This window comes from Rhinoraja longicauda, chromosome 10 (genome assembly GCF_053455715.1).
Source record: "Rhinoraja longicauda isolate Sanriku21f chromosome 10, sRhiLon1.1, whole genome shotgun sequence".
Lineage (NCBI taxonomy): Eukaryota > Metazoa > Chordata > Chondrichthyes > Rajiformes > Arhynchobatidae > Rhinoraja > Rhinoraja longicauda.
The window spans coordinates 57,356,334-57,375,461 of NC_135962.1; the positions used below are offsets into that span (position 1 = coordinate 57,356,334).

Consider the following 19,128-nt stretch of genomic DNA (forward strand, 5'->3'; position numbering starts at 1 on the left):
GGAAAATGCAGATGTAAAATAGCGGTGGTACAATGGGGCAGCTGGTAAAGAAGCTGCCTCACAGCGCCAGGGACCCAGGTTCGATCCTGACCTCTGCGAGGTGTTTGCCCCGTCTCCCTTGAGTTTCCTTCTGGCGCTCCGGTTTCCTCCTACAAAAGGCCACAGTCTAAAAGTAAAGGGGAGGCCATTTACTTATTTACTTATTTACTTATTTATCTATTTATTCATTTCCCTATGTTCTCTAAATCTCTGTAAAGCGTCTTTGAGTATATGAAAAGCGCTATATAAATAAAATACATTATTATTATTATTATTATTTAAAACTGAGATGAGGAAAAAAACAATTTCGCCCAGAGAGTTGTAAATTTGTGGAATTCTCTGCCACTGAAGGCAGTGGAGGCCAATTCACTGGATGAATTTAAAAGAGAGTTAGATAGAGCTCTGGGGGCTAGCAGAATCAAGGGATATGAGGAGAAGGCAGGCACGGGTTACTGATTGTGGATGATCAGCCATGATCACAATGAATGGCGGTACTGACTCGAAGGACCAAATGACCTCCTCCTGCACCTATATTCTATGTTTCTATCCCAAAGACGTGGGGGGTTATTGGTTGTCCTCTGTAAATTGCCTCCCCTTCCCCAGTGTGTAGGGAGCGGACGAGAAATTGGGATAACATAGAACTAGTGGGAACTGGTGATCAATGGTCCACGTGCACGCTATGGGCTGAAGGACCTGTTTCCATGCTGTATGTTTCAAACCATTCAGACATGCAGGTTTATGGGTTAATTGGCCATTATCAAGTACCCCCCTCCCACCGGTGTGTGTGGGGAGTGGATGAGAAAATGGGATAACGTAGAACTAGTGTGAGCGGGTGATCGATGATTGGCATGGACTCGGGGGGGGGGGGGGGAGGGGGCGAAGGAGCCTCTTTCCCTGCTGTGTTTCTGAACTAAACTAATCATGTTTATTGATTAACAGAGAGATACGGAATGCAAAGAGCTTAAGTCACATCGACCCAGAGGCTTTCAAGGATCTCCCCATTCTAAAATACCTGTGAGTACCACAAAGCCTGGTGCTGTTTGAATTTTCACCCTCGAGCCTGTTGCTAGATAAAGTTCTTAAGGATAGCAGAGTCTAGATAGAGCTCTTAAGGATAGCGGAGTCAGGGGGTATGGGGAGAAAGCAGGAATGGGGTACTGATTGAGAATGATCAGCCATGATCACATTGAATGGCGGTGCTGGCTCGAAGGGCCGAATGGCCTCCTCCTGCACCTATTGTCTATTGTCTATTGCACTTGACGTCACTACATAGTGGCTGCTCTCTCTAGAACTATTTCTTTGGTAATATCTATCTGTACTTTGGGACTACTGACTATTCCAGCGTAGTATTTAGTACTGAGATGAGAAAAAATATCTTTGAGCCAGAGTTGTGAATCTGTGAAATTCTCTGCCACAGAAGGCAGTGGAGGCCAATTCACTGGATGTATTCAAGAGAGTTAGATTTAGCTCTTAGGGGTAACGGAATCAAGGGATACGGGGAGAAAGTAGGAACAGGGTTCCGATTCTGGATGATCAGCCATGATCATATTGAACGGCGGTGCTGGCTCGAAGGGCCGAATGGCCTACTCCTGCACCTATTTTCTATGTTTCCATTAGTAAACAGTAATGGCAAATAGTCCCATATAACTCCCTCCCCTCTCCTCGGTGCCCCACCCGGACTCACAACTATTTCTCCCCTTCCACCAAGGAAATATGGATTGTGTGTGGGAGATACCAGTCGGTCTTGGCATCATGTTTGGCACAGACATTGTGGGCTGAAGGGCCTATTCCTGTGCTGTACTGTTCTATGTATCGGAAGGAACTGCAGGTGCTGGTTTATACCGAAAATAGACACAAAATGCTGGAGTAACTCAGCGGGTAACGCAGCATCTCAGACCGAAGAAGGGTTCCGACCCATAATGTCACCTATTCCTTTCCTCCAGAGACGCTGAGTTACTCCAGCATTTTGTGTCTATCTTCTGTACTGTTCTACGTTCTGTTCAGGAATTTAGTTGGTTATCTGGTCCTTATCACTTCGCTGGTTGGTGGGCGTTTGCTATGTTGTGCTTCCAAAGGACCATGTTGCTTTGGGACATTGTGGTTAGAAGTGAAAGGTACCGTCAGAGTGCAAGGACTTCTTTCCTTCTCCATGTGTCAGGAGAATTAACCCGTCCACTGACATTGAGTCTTCTTGCTTCCATTTACAGTGGGATTTTCAACACCGGCCTGGCCAGATTTCCCTACTTGACAAAAATCCATTCCACAAACGTGAACTTCCTGATGTAAGTAGCTTCGTTCTCAGAGTCAATGAGTCATAGAGTGATGCAGTGTGGAAACAGGCCCTTTGGCCCAACTTTCCCACACTAACCGACCTGTTCCATCTACACTAGTCCCACCTGCCTGCGTTTGACCCATATCCCTCTAAACCTCTTCTATCCATGTACCTGTCTAAATGTTTCTTAAATGTTGCGATAATACCTGCCTCAACTACTTCCTCCGGCAACTTCCTATTAAATCTTTCCCCCCTCACCTAAAACCTATGTTCTCTGGTTTTCGATTCCCCTACTCCTGTGAAGAGACTCTGTGCGTCTACCGGATCTGTTCCTCTCATGATTTTGTACATGAGGTGGATGGATCGTAGAGCCCTACAGCACGGCCCAAACCATTCTTGCCGAGCAAGCTGTTTGCCCGAGATAGTCCCGTCCAGACTGGGATTGCAGTGAATTGTGGACGCAACCCAGACCATCACACAAAACCAACCTCCCTTCCATTTGACTCCATTTACATTTCATGCTGCCTCAGCAAGGCCAGCAGCACAATCAAGGACGAGTCTCACCCCGGCCACACCCTCTACGTCTCTCTCCCATCGGGAAAAAGGTACAGAAGTGTGAAAACGCACACCTCCAGATTCAGGGACGGTCTCCTCACAGCTGTTATCAGGCAACTGAACCATCCTATCACCAACGAGAGAGTGGTCCTGAGCTACTAGCTCCCTCATTGGAGACCCTCGGACTATCTTTAATCGGACTTTACTGGACTTTATCTTGCCCTGAACATTATTCCCTTTATCATGCGTCCATACACTATGGACGGATCGATTGTAATCATGTACAGTCTTTCCGCTGACTGGTTAGCACGCAACAAAAACTTTTGACTGTACCTCGGCACACGCAAAGATAAACTAAACTAACTAGAAAGATGTAGATACAAGGATAAGAATTTTTAAATCAACACTATACTTGGCCAGACAAAAATATCTGCGGCAGAAACAGTGGGTGGCACAGCGGTAGAGTTGCTGCTTTACAGCACTGCAGACCTGGGTTCGATCCTGACCACGGGTGCTGTCTGTACGGAGTTTGTACGTTCTCCCTGTGCCTCTTGGGTTTTTACCCGGGTGCTCCGGTTTCCTCCCACACTCCAAAGACATGCAGGTTTGTAGGTTAATTGGATCAGGTAAAATTGTAAATTGTCCTTAGCGTGCAGTACAGTGCTAGTGATCACTGGTTGGCGCGGACATGGCGGGCCGAAGGGCCGAAAGAAACAAAACATTTGAGATGTTGAACAAAGATATTTTCTTCCAGGATAGACACAAAATGCTGGAGTAACTCAGCGGATCAGGCAGCATCTCTGAAGAAAAGGAGTTGATGACGTTTCGGTTCGAAACCCTTCTTCAGATCCTGACCCGAAACGTCACCTATTCCTTTTCTCCAGAGATACTGCCTGACCAGCTAAGTGACTCCGGCATTTTTGTGTAAGAAAATAACTGCAGATGCTGGTACAAATCGAAGGTATTTATTCACAAAATGCTGGAGGAACGCAGCAGGTCAGGCAGCATCTCAGGAGAGAAGGAATGGGTGACGAAACAGATGCTGGTTGACCTGCTGAGTTACTCCAGCACTTTGTGAATAAATACCAGCATTTTTGTGGCTATCTTCGGAGTAAACCAGCATCTGCAGTTCCGTCCTTCACATATTACTCTCCCACAACAATCCAAGAGTTAAAAGCAGGCCTAATGTGATCATTGAACCCCAACGGTAGATTTAACTAGATTTAACGAACAGATAATTGAAGGCGCAGGGAGGGAAATAAAACGGAAATCTATGTTTAAGTGCTATGTTTGGATCAGAGATCCTGCACAATAGATGTGAAAGGAATTTGTTTCTCTGTGTGGAGGCATAGTTGGATGGAATGTGTGCTAATCTAACAGGACCTCATAATTCCATTCAAAATTCCTCACAATCCAAGCTAATTCGAGGATTGATTGATTGAATTAAAAGATACAGCATGAAAACAGGCCCTAACGTGTTCATGCCAACCATCGATCACCTGTTCACACTCATACTAGCATGGACATTGTGTGGACTGAGGGGGCTTGTTCTTGTGCTGTTCTATGTTCCACGTTAGCCCACGTTATCATCCATTTGCTGCACATCAGAAGCAATTTACAGAAACTTTTCCTGTCCATGTATGTAATGAAAAGACAATTGTTATAATACCTGCCTCAACTAGGGCAGTCATGGTGGCGTAGCGGTAGAGTTGCTGCCTTACAGCGAATGCAGCGTCGGAGGCTTGGGTTCGATCCCGACTACGGGTGCCGTCTGTACTGAGTTTGTACGTTCTCCCCGTGATCTGCGTGGGTTTTCTCTGAGATCTTCAGTTTCCTCCCACACTCCAAAGAAGTACAGGTTTGTAGGTTAATTGGCTTGTTAAATGTAAAAATTGTCCCTAGTGGGCGTAGGATAGTGTTAATGTGCGGGGATCGCTGGTCGGCGCGGACCCAGTGGGCCAAAGGGTCTGTTTCCGTGCTGTATCTCTAAACTAAACTAAACTAAACTAAACTACCTCCTCTGGCAGCTCAGTTCATACACCCGTCATACTCTGTGTGAGAACGTTGCCCCTCGGCTTCCTATTAAATCTCTCCTCTCTCTCTCACCTTAAACCCATGAGACCCACCACAAAAATGAGCTGACCATTTACTCCATGCAACATGTTCCATGCAAGAATGGCAGTTACATGTTGCTTTTTACACTCGTGTAGGCAAGGGGCCATTTAGCCCAGTTTGGTCCTAAATTGGGCCGGAGGGCCTGCTCCCACGATGTATGTCTCAGGTATGGTATGAGTTGACGGGATGGCATGCAAACAACATTTTTCACTGTACCAATTTTTTCATTGCTCAATCCGATCACTTGCTGGCTTTGGAATAGTTTGAGGCAACTTTGTGCCACCTTTGATGACATTGTTCTCTTTTACAGTGAAATCGCTGACAACCCTCTCATTTCCACCATCCCTGCCAACGCCTTTGGTGGACTGGGCAATGAATCACTCACTCTGTAAGTACGGCCACTCCCTGTTCAATGGCCACATCACTCGGCCTTGTGTGGTGGAAGGGAGGTCCCATGGGGAAACCAGCCCACAGCGGACAGTTCATCCCCATTAGTCCTGCATGGTGGCGCAGGGGTGGAGTTGCTGCCTTACCGCGCCAGAGACCCAGCTTCGATCCTGACTGCAGGTCTATACGTTCTCCCCGTGACCTGCGTGGGTTTTCTCTGAGTGCTCTGGTTTCCTCCCACACTCCATAGACGTGCAAGATTGTAAGTTAATTGGCTTAGTGTTAATGTAAATTGCCCGCAGGGTGTAGGATTGCAGTAATGCGTGGGGATCGCTGGTCGGCGTGGACTCTGTGGGCCAAAGGGCCTGTTTCCGTGCTGTATCTCTAAACTGAACTAAACCCCTTGGTGAAATGGACCTTAAGATCATCACAAGACAAAGGAGCAGAATTAGGCAATTCGGCCTATCGGGTCTGCTTCACCATTCGATCATGGCTGATCTCTCTTTCACTCTCAACACCATTTTCCTGCCTTCTCCCCATAACCTTGGACACCCTTACTAATCAAGAACCTAACAATCTCCGCTTTAAAAATACATTGAGTATTTGGCCTCCACAGCCATATAGTCATACAACATGGAAACAGCCCTTTGGTCAACTTGTCCACGCCAACCAACTTCCCCATCTACACTAGTCCCTCCTGCCTGCGTTTGGTCCTATATCCCTCCAAACCTGTCCTGTACATGTACCCGTCCAAATGTTTCATAAACGTTGTGACTGTACTGGCCTCAACTACCTCCTCTGGCAGCTGGTTCCATACGCCCACCACCCTTTGTGTGAAAAAGTTACCCCTCGGGTTCCTATTTAATTGTTTCCGCGCTCTGTGACTCTTTGACCAAAGGTTGTGGTGATGGTGGCAAATTTCACAACGACATCCACCTTCCCCAACCTCCCAATATACAGCAAGTGGTCCGTGTTTTCCAGGGTTACAGCAAGAAACTGCACTGCCAGAGGGCAGTGTTGAACAGTTGCTCGCGGCTGGTCGGTAGAGGACTCTTGTCTTGTAGACGTTGAAGGTCTAACCTCATGCTTGCTTCAGGAAACACTTACCAACACCAGCTGTGAATTGATCTGAGAAATTTGCGAAATACCGTAGACCCTCAGTATAACGGACCAAAGGAGGGGAAATGATGTCCGTTATTGCCGAATATCCGCTATAACAGCGTGAGGGGGATTAATTACCATTACCGAGTATCATTGTGTAAGTGGTAGAGACAGATCTATATAAAGAGCTGCAGATGCAATACATAAAGGGGACCCAGAGTGCTGGAGTAGCTCAGCGGATCAGGCAGCATCTCTGGAGAACATGGACGGGATTATGTTTTTTCGGGTAGGGACCCTTCTTCAGACTCTCGGGTCCGGAACTGGGCCTGGAATCCGTTGTTGCTGGCGGCCAGGGGAGGAAGAGGTGAGGATTGGCAAAGTCAGTGGCCGCGGCCTGCCGGAGTGCTGGTGAGGGTCGTCGGTGGCGGCGGCCTAGACGTGAAGGTCAGTAGGTCTGCTCCTCTGCAACACAAAATCCATTATAAAGAGTAAGAAACAAAGAACAGCAGACGATGGTTTATACCAAAGGTACCCACAAAGCACTGGAGTAGCTCAGCGGGCCCTGTAACAACGAGGGTTGACTGTGCCGCATGTAATTTAACCTAATTGTCTTTCAATCTTGCTAAACGTGGATGTTTTACTGTCAGGTTAATGGCGGCTCTTGTGTTTCCTCACAGAAAGCTCTACAACAACGGGTTCACTCAGGTCCAAGCTTACGCCTTTAATGGAACCAAACTGGATGCTCTGTAGGTATCACGTTTATTGAACTTAGGCTCATAGTTTGACAAGTAAATGCCTGAATTACAGCTCAAGGAATGAGCCCAAGAATTGGTACATTGTTAATTGTCGGCAAGGGCTCGGTGGGCCCAAGGACATGCTGTATCGCTAAAATCCAAAGTAATTTGAACCCTAGCAACGTTGAATGGATGTTTGCACAGTGTTCTGGAATGACAATTGTGAGCAGCAGGATTGGGAGATGCAGTACCTGATAGCTACTGTTTCCTCTTCATACAGCTGCAGGTGTAAATCAGCTTTCTCTCTGTAAGCAGTTTTGGGACCAATATCTGAGGAAGGATGTGCTGGCTTTGGACAGGGTCCAGAGGAGGTCCCTGAGAATGATCCCAGGAATGATTGGGTTAACGTATGATGAGCATTTGACAGCACTGGGCCTGTACTAAATACTAACGATTTAGACGAGGGAATTAAACGTGACATCTCCAAGTTTGCAATGACACAAAGCTGGGTGGCAGCGTGAGCTAGGAGGACGATGCTATGAGGCTGCAGGGTGACTTGGATAGGTAGGGTGAGTGGACAGATGCATGTCAGAATGTGGATAAATATGAGGTTATCCACTTTGGTGGCAAGAACAGGAAGGCAGCGTAGGTTTACTAGGTTAATTCCCGGAATGGCGGGACTGTCCTATGTTGAAAGACTGGAGCGACTAGGTTTGTATACACTGGAATTTAGAAGGATGAGAGGGGATCTTATCGAAACGTATAAGATTATTAAGGGGTTGGACATGTTAGAGGCAGGAAACATGTTCCCAATGTTGGGGGAGTCCAGAACAAGGGGCCACAGTTTAAGAATAAGGGGTAGGCCATTTAGAACAGAGATGAGGAAAAACTTTTTTAGTCAGAGAGTTGTGAATCTGTGGAATTCTCTGCCTCAGAGGGCAGTGGAGGCCAATTCTCTGAATGTTTTCAAGAGAGAGTTAGATTTAGCTCTTAGGGCTAAAGGAATCAAGGGATATGGGGAGAAAGTAAGAACGGGGTACTGATTTTAGATAATCAGCCATGATCATATTGAATGGCGGTGCTGGCTCGCAGGGCCGAATGGCCTCCTCCTGCACCTATTTTTCTATGCTTTCTACTCGCTGGAGTTTAGAAGGATGAGGGGGAATCTCATTGAAACTTACTGAATTGTGAAAGGTCTGGGTAGAGTGGATGTGTGGAGGATGTTTCCACTAGTGGGAGAGTCCAGATCCAGAGGCCGTAGCCTCAAAATAAAAGGATGTAGTTTCAGAAAGGAGAAGAGGAATTTCTTTACTCAGAGGGTGGTAAATCTGTGGAATTCATCTGTGGAGGGCAAGTCATTGGGTATTTTTAAGACGGAGATTGACAGATTCTTGATTTGTGTGGGTTTCAGGGGTTATGGGGAGAAGGCAGGAGAATGGGGTTGGGAGGGAAAGATAGTTCAGCCATGATTGAATGGTGGAGTAGACTCGATGGGCTGAATGGCCTAATACTGCTCCTGGAGCAAATGAACTGTGAACAATAGGCAGAGCTCAGTTTTGCCAGGGAGGGAATGGTTAATGTAATAGTGGTGTGTTTCCAGAGCCTCAGACAGATGATCCCAAGCCATGAGTTGGATTCCCAGTACGACAGTTGTTTTTTTTCTAAAGTGCTGTAGTAACTCGGCGGGTCAGGCAGCCTCTCTGGAGAACATGGATAGGTGACGTTTCACAGAGTGCTGGAGTAACTCAGCGGGTCAGGCAGCCTCTCTGGAGAACACGGATAGGTGGCGTTTCACAGAGTGCTGGAGTAACTCAGCGGGTCAGGCAGCATCTCTGGAGAACATGGATAGGTGACGTTTCACAGAGTGCTGGAGTAACTCAGACCAAGCCAATTAACCTACAAAGTTCTTTCCACGTGCGTTGATCCAGCTCCCTAATGTGATCCACGACAGCTATGACACAGTGGCACAGCTGGAGGAGCTACTGCCTCGCAGCGCCAGTGACGCTGGTTCGATCCGGACCTCGAGTCCTGTTTGTGTGGAGTTCGCACGTTCTCGTTGTGACCGCGTGGGTTCCCTCCGGGTGCTCCTGTTTCCTATCACATCCCGCATTAAGGATGGCATGGGCTGAGCGGTTGAGTTGCTGCCTGACAGTGCCAGAGACCCAGGTTCGATCCTGACTACGGGTGCTCTTGGTAGAGTTTGCACGTCCTTCCCGTGACCTGCGTGCGTTTTGTCCGGGTGCTCAGGTTTCCTCCCACGCTCCAAAGGTTAGTTGGCTTCTGTAAATTAGGTTACTGTAAATTCTGTAAAGTAGGTTAGTTGGCTTCTGTAAATTGTCCCTGGTGTGTAGGATATTGTACTGATCAACGCGGACTCGGTGGGCCAAAAGGCCTGTTTCCACGCTGCACCTCTAAAGTCTAAAGTAAAGTCTAAATCCCAAAGACATGGGGTTTGTAAGTTAATTGGCCCTCTGTAAATTGTTCTTAGTGTGTAGGGAGTGGATGCGAAAGTGGGATAACATCAAACTAGTGTGAACGGGTGATCGATGGTCAGTATGGTTATGGTGGGCTGAAGGGCCTGTTCCCGTGCCGTATCTTTCAGTCAAACCAACACAATTGGAAAATGAACAAATATCAATTATCCAATTAAATTAAGAGCAAAAAGAAAAAGTGCCGAACAATTCAACGGTCAGGCAGCATCTGTGGAGAGAAATGGACAGGTGAATTTTCTGTTTGGGACTTGAAGTTTGAGAAAGGGTCCCATCCATAAACATTGCCTTTCCATTCCCTCCACAGCTGCTGCCTGACCCACAGAGTTTTTAAGGCAGATAGGTGTCAGAGGTTATGGGGAGAAGGCAGGAGAATGGGGTTCGGAGGGAGAGATAGATCAGCCATGATTGAATGGCTGAGTAGACTTGATAGGCCGAATGGCCTAATTCTACTCCTATCACTTATGACCTTATGAGTTCCTCCAGCACTTTGTGTTTCGCTCCTGATTCCAGCATCTGCAGTCTCTTGTGTATCCAGTTGAATTAATCCTGACTATGGTTTATGGTACAATATTAGTCACATGTACCGAGGTACTGTGAAATTCATTTTTGTTTACAGTCCATTACAAGTTGGACTGTCATATGAGGAAAGATTGGAAAGACTGGGCTTGTATTCACTGGAGTTTAGAAGGATGAGAGGGGATCTTATAGAGACGTATAAAATTATGAAAGGACTGGACAAGCTTGATGCAGGAAAAATACAGTACAATGTTGGGGGTGTCCAGAACCAGGGGCCACACAGTCTAAGAATAAAGGGGAGGCCATTTAAAACTGAGGTGAGAAAAAACTTTTTCACCCAGAGAGTTGTGAATTTGTGGAATTCTCTGCCACAGAGGGCAGTGGAGGCCAATTCACTGGATGGATTTAAAAGAGAGTTAGATAGAGCTCTAATGGCTAGCGGAATCCAGGGATACGGGGAGAAGGCAGGCACGGGTTACTGATTGCGGATGATCAGCCATGATCACATTGAAAGGCGGTGCTGGCTCGAAGGGCCAAATGGCCTCCTCCTGCACCTATTTTGTATGTTTCCATGTAAGTATCACAAGCACTAACATATTAGATAAGCATCTCAGATACAGTGCAAGTTTATAGCAGTAGCGCACACTGATGGTATACAGAGTCGCCAGTTTGACTAGTTAGATGTCTCCAATATTCTCCTGTCTCCCCCGTTAAACATGGCACCAGTTTGGCTGACCCGACTTCTACCCTCCTGTACATTTTTCTGTGCCGATTTCATCTCCCATGTTCTGCTGCCTGTATTTTTCGTCTCGAGGTCTGGGAATGTTTTTCCCCCCTGTTTTCTACATTTCCCAGTTCTGTGTCATCTGCAGATTACGGAATCAGTTCCCTAGCGCCCTTGCCTCCAGTTTCATGATGTCCATCAGAACCGTCGGTGGTGCTGTTTCCAGTGAGAAACACTGCTCTATAACGCTCTGCAGTTTGTGTTTCGTTTTAGTTTAGAGATAATGCCGATCAGCAATCCCCGTACACTGTTATTAAGGGGTTGGACACGTTAGAGGCAGGAAACATATTCCCAATGTTGTGGGAGTCCAGAACCAGGGGCCACAGTTTAAGAATAAGGGATAGGCCATTTAGAACGGAGATGAGGAAAAACTTTTTCAGTCAGAGAGTTGTGAATCTGTGGAATTATCTGCCTCAGAAGGCAGTGGAGGCCAATTCTCTGGATGCTTTCAAGAGAGAGCTAGATAGAGCTCTTAAGGATAGCGGAGTCAGGGGGTATGGGGAGAAGGCAGGAACGGGGTACTGATTGAGAATGATCAGCCATGATCACATTGAATGGTGGTGCTGGCTCGATGGGCCGAATGACCTACTCCTGCGCCTATTGTCTATTGTCTAATGTTTACTCTGTGAGCTTCTTGCGAACAACGGATTTTGTTGCACCTCTTAGTGAATACGACAACAATCTAATCTGATCCGATCTGATGTTTCAGTCTCTGGAATTCGGGGAGTGCAGCCTTTCATAATTTAAAGGTATTGGCGCCCTTGATGAATGACCCGTTTTGAAAAGGAATGGGCCAAAGGGTGTGTGTCTGTGCTAAATAACGCTACGAGTCTCAATCTAGATTTGTCAAAATGATGATCGGCATGAACTTTGTTGTCCTTGACAGATACCTGCACAAGAATAAGCTGCTGTCGTCCTTCAGTGAGGATGTCTTCGCTGGTGTCTTGAGCGGTCCCACGCTGCTGTAAGTAGCCTCCAGTCACTGCCTCCACCAGGGCAGAGGGTGGGATGGGGAATCGCGGTTCAAGACCGAATGAGGTCCCACCCAAGGCACTTGGCCATCCAGGCAGATTAGGGGCCAAACAAACCAAGTGTGGGAGCTTTGGACGAAGTTTACCGACTTAGTTTTATCGACTTTAGAAATCCAACTTGGAAATCCAACAAGGGGCCACAGTTTAAGAATAAGGGGTAGGCCATTTAGAACTGAGATGAGGAAAAACTTTTTCAGTCAGAGAGTTGTGAATCTGTGGAATTCTCTGCCTGCCGTTGCAGCTGCGGCTTGCCTGCAGTCCGTCTGTCTTTTGTGTTTTTTGTTGTTTTTGTATGAATTGTAGTTTTAATATGGTGAAGGGTTTGTATGTTATGTTTGGGGGGGGGTGGGAGGGAACGGGAACTGTAAAATTCTCTCTCCCGAACGGAGACGCGACCTTTGTTTCTGTGTCGTGTCTCCGTTCCCGTTGCGGCCTACCACCGGCCATGCACCTGGGACCACCTGGGGCTCTGGTTCGCAGAGCCCGCGGCCCGGACTCACCACCTGCGGCGCTGGCCGCCTTCGGATGCTGCGGGAGCGGCTGCGACTCGTCTCCGGAGGCTCCGGCGCGGGCCGCGTGGACGTCGGAAGCCCGCAGGCCCCTGGATGGGGGGCGACATCGGGAGCTCCGGCAGCGGCAGAGGCAGCGTGTTCGCCCGCCCCGAATCGCGGAGCTTGGGTCGGCCCGCCGCGGACCTTTCACCGTCCGGCGCTGCCTGAAATAGGCCGCGGACCTTTCACCGCCCAGCGGGGGCTTCAATGTCGGGAGCCCCGACCGCCCCAACGTGGCAACTTCAACAGCCTGACCGCGGGACAAGATGGCAGGGGAAGAGAAAAGACATTCTGGCCTTCCATCACAGTGAGGAGGGACTGGAGGAGACTCACTGTGATGGATGTTTCTTTTTGTTTGGTGTTAGTTTGTGATTGTATATGTTATTGCATTTTTATTGATTATTCTTATTGGTCTTATTGTTCAACTGCGGGTAATGTTTCATTTCACTACACATTTATGTGTATGTGACAAATAAACCACTATTGACTATTGACTATATATTGAGAAGGCAGTGGAGGCCAATTCTCTGAATGCATTCAAGAGTGAGCTAGATAAAGCTGTTAAGGATAGCGGAGTCAGGGGGTATGGGGAGAAGGCAGGAACGGGACACTGATTGGGAATGATCAGCCATGATCACATTGAATGGCGGTGCTGGCTCGAAGGGGCGGAGAATGGCCTCCTCCTGCACCTATTGTCTATTGTCTATAACATGCTTTTTCGGCCCACCACAGACTAACAATCACCCACCCGTACATTAGTTCTATCCTACACACTAGCAACAATTTACAGAAATAATTAACCTACAAACCTGTAAGTCTTTGGAATGTGGGAGGAAACCAGAGCACCTGGAGACAACCCACGCGGTCTATTAATATTATTACTGACAATTATTTCTTATTTATTTATAATATAGTATAATAATCATTTATAGTATGGTATTTATATTACTAACATATAAACTTAGAAAATAGGTGCAGGAGGAGGCCATTTGGCCCTTCGAGTCAGCACCGCCATTCATTGTGATCATGGCTGATCATCCACAATCAGTAACCCGTGCCTGCCTTCTCCCCATACCCCTTGATTCCACTATCCCCTAGAGCTCTTTCTAACTCTCTTTTAAATTCATCCAGTGAATTGGCCTCCACTGCCCTCTGTGGCAGAGGATTCCAGAAATTCGCAACTCTCTGGGTGATTTTTTTTTTTCTCACCTCAGTTTTAAATGGCCTCCCCTTTATTCTCAGACTGTGTGGCTCCTGGTTCTGGAACTATAAACACTATTTCTGACGGTGACCTCTTCTTGCTCTTCCTGCTGTTTCCCCCGTGGCCTCTCTCCAGAGATGTGTCCCAGACCATCATGCACTCCCTCCCCACCAAAGGCCTGGAACCCTTGAAGGAACTAATGGCCAAGAACACTTGGACCTTGAAGAAGCTGCCTCCTCTGAAGACCTTCCTGCACCTGACAAGAGCCGACCTCACCTACCCGAGCCATTGCTGTGCCTTTAAGAACTGGAAGAAGAACAAGGGGTGAGTCAGTGTGTGTGTGACCCCCCCCCCCCCCCCCCCATACCTTCTCCCCAGGCTAGGAAGTGAGGTGGGATGGTGGACATCAACTTCACCAGTGAAGTTATAGAAACATACAGCGTGGAAACAGGCCCTTCCACCCAACTTGCCCACACCAACCAACATGTCCCATCAACACTATTCCCACCTGCCTGTGTTTGGCCCATATCCCTCTAAACCTATCCTATCCAAGTACCCGTTTAACTGTTTCTTAAACGTTGCGATTGTACCTGCCTCAACTACCTCCTCTGGCAACTCATTCCATATGCCCACCACACTTTTGTGTAAAAACGTTACCCCTCATTGTCCTGTTATTATATTTCCCCCTTCACCTTAAACCAATGTCCCCTGCTTCTCAATTCCCCTACTCTGAGCAAAAGACTGTGCGTTTAGCCGAAGATAGACACAAAAAGCTGGACTAACTCAGCGGGACAGGCAGCATCTCTGGAGAGAAGGAATGTGTGACGTTTCGGGTCGAGACCCTTTAGACCAGTCTGAAGAAGGGTCTCGACCCAAAACCAGTCTGAAGAAGGGTCTCGACCCAAAACGTCACCCATTCCTTCTCCCCAGAGATGCTGCCTGTCCTGCTGAGTTACTCCAGCATTTTGTGTCTATCTTCGGTTTAAACCAGCATCTGCAGTTCCTTCCTACATTGTGCGTTTACCCGATCTATTCCACTCATGATTTTGTACACCTCTGTAAGATCACCCCTCATCCTCCTGCGCTCCAAGGAATGGAGTCCAAGCCTGCTCAACCTCTGCCTAGAGCTCAGGCTCTCGAGTCCTGGCAACATCCTCATAAATCTTCCCTGCACCTTTTCCAGCTTGACAACATCTTTCCGACAACATGGTGCCCAATCCTGAACACAGTACTCTAAATGTGGCCTCACTAGTGTTTCGGGACCGGCATATGGATAGATAGAATACCTTGGATAGATATAAAAGGTTTAGAGGGCCATGGGCCAAACATAAGCAAATGGAAGCAGCCCAGTATGCCAACTTGGTCGGCGTGGACTAGGTGGGCCAAAGGGCGGGTGTGTGTGCCATATGGCTCTATGACCTAGATGGACCGGATGTGGCGAGGATGTATCCACTAGTGGGAGATTCTAGTACCAGAGGGCACAGCCTCAAGATAAAAGGATGTACCTTTATAATGAAGATGAGGAGGAATTTCTTTCGCCAGAGGGTGGCGAATCTGTGGAATTCATTGCCGCAGACGGCTGTGGAGGCCAAGTCAATGGGTATTTTTTGAGCAGAAATTGACCGGTTCTTGAATAGTAAGGGCATCAAAGATCACGGGGAGAAGGCAGGAGAAAGAGGTTGAGAAGGCAAGATAGATCAGCCATGATCGAATGGTAGAGCAGTCTCCATGGGACGAATGGCCTAATTCTGCTCCTATGCTCTCTTATGATCTTATGACTCGAACTGGCAAGTTCTACTAGTCTGCAAAAAAACAGGGGACCTCCATAGAGTGTCCTGGGTGTCCTTTGACCTCAGTGTCATCTTTCCACCCAATCCCTCAACCTTTCGATTCCCTTTGCTATCCAAAGGTTAATCACATTTTGCCATTGCTCACCTGGAGCTTTCCTTTGGAAAAGACTATTCCGTTCGCCCCATTATGGGAAGAATATGAAAGTTTTGGAAAGGGTACAGGGGAGGTTTTACCAAAATGATACCTTGGGTTAGTGAGTATTAGTTACAGGGAGAGCTTGGACTGACTCTAGTTGTTTTCTCTGGAATGACAGAGGTTCAGGGGGGGACCTGATTGAAGCATGTAACATTATGAGAGGCATAGATAGGGTAGACATTTGGAACCTTTTTCTCCAAGATTGAAATGTCAAGGGCTAGAAGGCATAGCTTGAAGGTGAGAAGGGCAAAGTTTAAAGGAGAAGAACATGCTGCCAGGGGGTAGCGGTGGTGGCAAGTACAATGTTGGCATTTAAGAGACTTTTGGAGAGGCACATGGATATGCAGGGAATGGAGGGGTTGACTCCATCTACACTTCATTGTGGCCTTGCCAGAATTAAAGGATGTTCTTTTAGGAAGGAGATGAGGAAATATTTCTTTAGTCAGAGGGTGGTGAATCTGTGGAATTCTTTGCCACAGAAGGCTGTGGAGGCCAAGTCAGTGGATATTTTTAAGGCGGAGATAGATAGATTCTTGATCAGTACGGGTGTCGGAGGTTATGGGGAGAAGGCAGGAGAATGGAGAGATAGATCAGCCATAATAGAATGTCAGAGTAGACTTGATGGGCCGAATGGCCTAATTCTACTCCTGTCACTTATGATCTCCCTGTTGCTCAGTTTACCCTCCAGGCTCCTGGAGTCAGTGATGTGCAACCAGACCTTGGCCCATGGTCTCAGGCGGAGAAGGTCCCGCACTTTGCACAACCAAGACTACGTGGAGGACGGCGCGGATGACCAGGCCTTGAAGCACCGTGATGTCCTCGGCAACTCCCACTACTACGTCTTCTTCGAAGAGCAAGGAGACGGAGACATGGGCTTTGGTCAGGAGCTGAAGAACCCTCAGGAGGACCAGGTGCAAGCCTTGGACAGCCACTACGACTACGTAGTGTGCGGGGGGAGCGAGGAGATAGTCTGCCGGCCTGAACCGGACCAGTTCAACCCTTGTGAGGACATCATGGGCTACCACTCGCTGCGGGTGATGGTTTGGTTGGTCAGCCTGCTAGCCATCCTGGGCAACATCTCCGTCCTGGTCATCCTGCTGACCAGCCGCTACAAGCTGACCGTGCCCAGGTTCCTGATGTGCAACCTGGCGGTGGCCGACCTGTGCATGGGGGTCTACCTGCTGCAGATCGCCTCGGTCGACCTGTACACCCGCGGAGAGTACTACAACCACGCCATCGACTGGCAGACGGGGCCGGGCTGCCGCTCGGCCGGCTTCTTCAGCGTCTTCGCCGGCGAGCTGTCCGTGTACACGCTGACCGTGATCACGGTGGAGAGGTGGCACGCCATCCGCCTGGCCCTGCGCTTGGACCGCAAGATCCGGCGTCGCCAGGCGGCGCTGGTCATGGCCGCGGGTTGGCTGGCGTGCTTCGCCCTGGCGCTCCTGCCCGTGCTGGGGGTGAGCAGCTACATCAAGGTCAGCATCTGCCTGCCCATGGACACTGGCAGCCTGCCCGCCCGCTCCTACCTGCTGACGGTGCTGCTGCTCAATGTCGCCGCCTTCCTCGTGGTCTGCGGCTGCTACGTGGGGATCTACGCCGCCATCAGGAGCCCCCGCCGCAAGGGGGCCGGAGGCGGCACGGACGCCAAGATGGCCAAGAAAATGGCCATCCTGATCTTCACCGACTTCACCTGCCTGGCCCCCATCTCCTTCTACGCCCTGTCGGCCGTCCTCAGCAAGCCCCTGATCACCGTCACCGACTCCAAAATCCTGCTGGTCCTCTTCTACCCCCTCAACTCCTGCGCCAACCCCTTCCTCTACGGGCTTTTTACCACCGCCTTCCGCCGCGACGCCCTGGTGCTGCTGAGCAGGGTGGGCCTGTGCCGGCGGCGGGCCCAGTTGTACCGGGGGCAGACCCTCACCGGGAGGAAGAGCAGCTCCTCCTGCGGCGACAGGGGCGGCCCCCGCTGTCTCCGTGGCAACCGCCGGCCGGCAGCGGCGGCTCCTCCACCCCGAGACTGGCGAGTGAGTCAACTCTAACCATGGATGGACACGGAGTGCTGGAGTAACTCAGGGGGTCAGGCAGCATCTCAGGAGAACATGGACACACAGTGCCGGAGTAACTCAGCGGGTCTTTTTTGATCAGCCATGATCACATTGAATGGCGGTGCTGGCTCGAAGGGCCGAATGGCCTACTCCTGCGTCTATTGTCTTTGTCAGGCAGCATCTCCAGAGAACATGGACACAGAGCCGGAGTAACTCAGCGGGTCAGGCAGCATCTCCGGAGAACATGGACACACAGAGTGCCAGAGTAACTCAGCGAGTCAGGCAGCATCTCCAGAGAACATGGACACACAGATTGCCGGAGTAACTCAGCGGGTCAGGCAGCATCTCCGGAGAACATGGACACACAGAGTGCCGGAGTAACTCAGCGGGTCAGGCAGCATCTCCGGTGAACATGGACGCAGAGTGCCGGAGTAACTCAGCGGGTCAGGCCGCATCTCAGGAGAGAAGGAATGGGTGACATTATGGATCAGAACCCTCCTTGAAGGTCCCTGTTCCGATACGATAGAACTTTATTTATCCCAGGAAGGAAATTGATCTGTCCACAGTCATGAAAACACAAAATACATGAAACATGAAATTAAAGTGACGAGTGGAAAGGATTGGGGATGTGCAAAGATTTGGGGAGGGGGGAGAGGAGTCAGTCTACCCCACGACAGAAGGGGGAGGAGTTGTACAGTTTGATAGCCACAGGGAAGAATGGTCGCCTGTGGCGTTCTGTGCTGCATCTTGGAGGAAACAGTCTGTTGCTGCTCCAGCAGTACACTGGCCCTATCCCCCAACTCTGTCTCCACTACATTGACGACTGCATCGGTGCTACCTCCTGCACCCATGTGGAACTCATGGACTTCATTAACCTCACCACCAACTTCCACCCTGTCCCTCAAATTCACCTGGACTATCTCGGACGCCTCCCTCCCCTTTCTTGATCTCACCTTCTCCATCACAGGAGATAGACTGCTGACTAATGTCTACTGCAAACCTACCAACACCCACAGTTATCTGGACTAGTAGTCTTCTTCCCACCTTGCCTCTTGCAAAGAGGGTCTGAAGAAGGGTCTCATATTTCTTTCCCCCAGAGATGCTGCCTGGCCCGCTGAGTTACACCAGTTTTTTGTGTCTATCTTTGCTATAAACCAGTGTCTGCAGTTGCTTCCTACGCAACTTTCACCTCAGGCCGTATCGTTAGAACTGGCTGTTTAACCAGCCGCTGAACGGACTGCAGTGGAATTATGAACATTGGTATTGATGTTTGTATTATTTCCAAAAGGGGGCAATTGTCCCAACCAAGGCCAACCTGG

The 19,128-nt window shown here is 49.0% G+C and overlaps 1 protein-coding gene across 1 annotated transcript in view; it reads left to right on the forward strand.

Moving 5' to 3' along the window:
* Positions 1–17,803, forward strand: part of tshr (thyroid stimulating hormone receptor) — a 42,907-nt gene extending 25,104 nt beyond the window's left edge. Inside the window, exons 4-10 of the mRNA XM_078407010.1 lie at positions 979–1,053; positions 2,247–2,321; positions 5,292–5,369; positions 7,147–7,215; positions 11,882–11,959; positions 13,914–14,102; positions 16,453–17,803. Of these exons, the coding sequence (XP_078263136.1) occupies positions 979–1,053; positions 2,247–2,321; positions 5,292–5,369; positions 7,147–7,215; positions 11,882–11,959; positions 13,914–14,102; positions 16,453–17,803 (1,915 nt within the window). The remainder of the gene's footprint in view (positions 1–978; positions 1,054–2,246; positions 2,322–5,291; positions 5,370–7,146; positions 7,216–11,881; positions 11,960–13,913; positions 14,103–16,452) is intronic.
* The last annotated feature ends 1,325 nt before the right edge of the window (positions 17,804–19,128 follow it).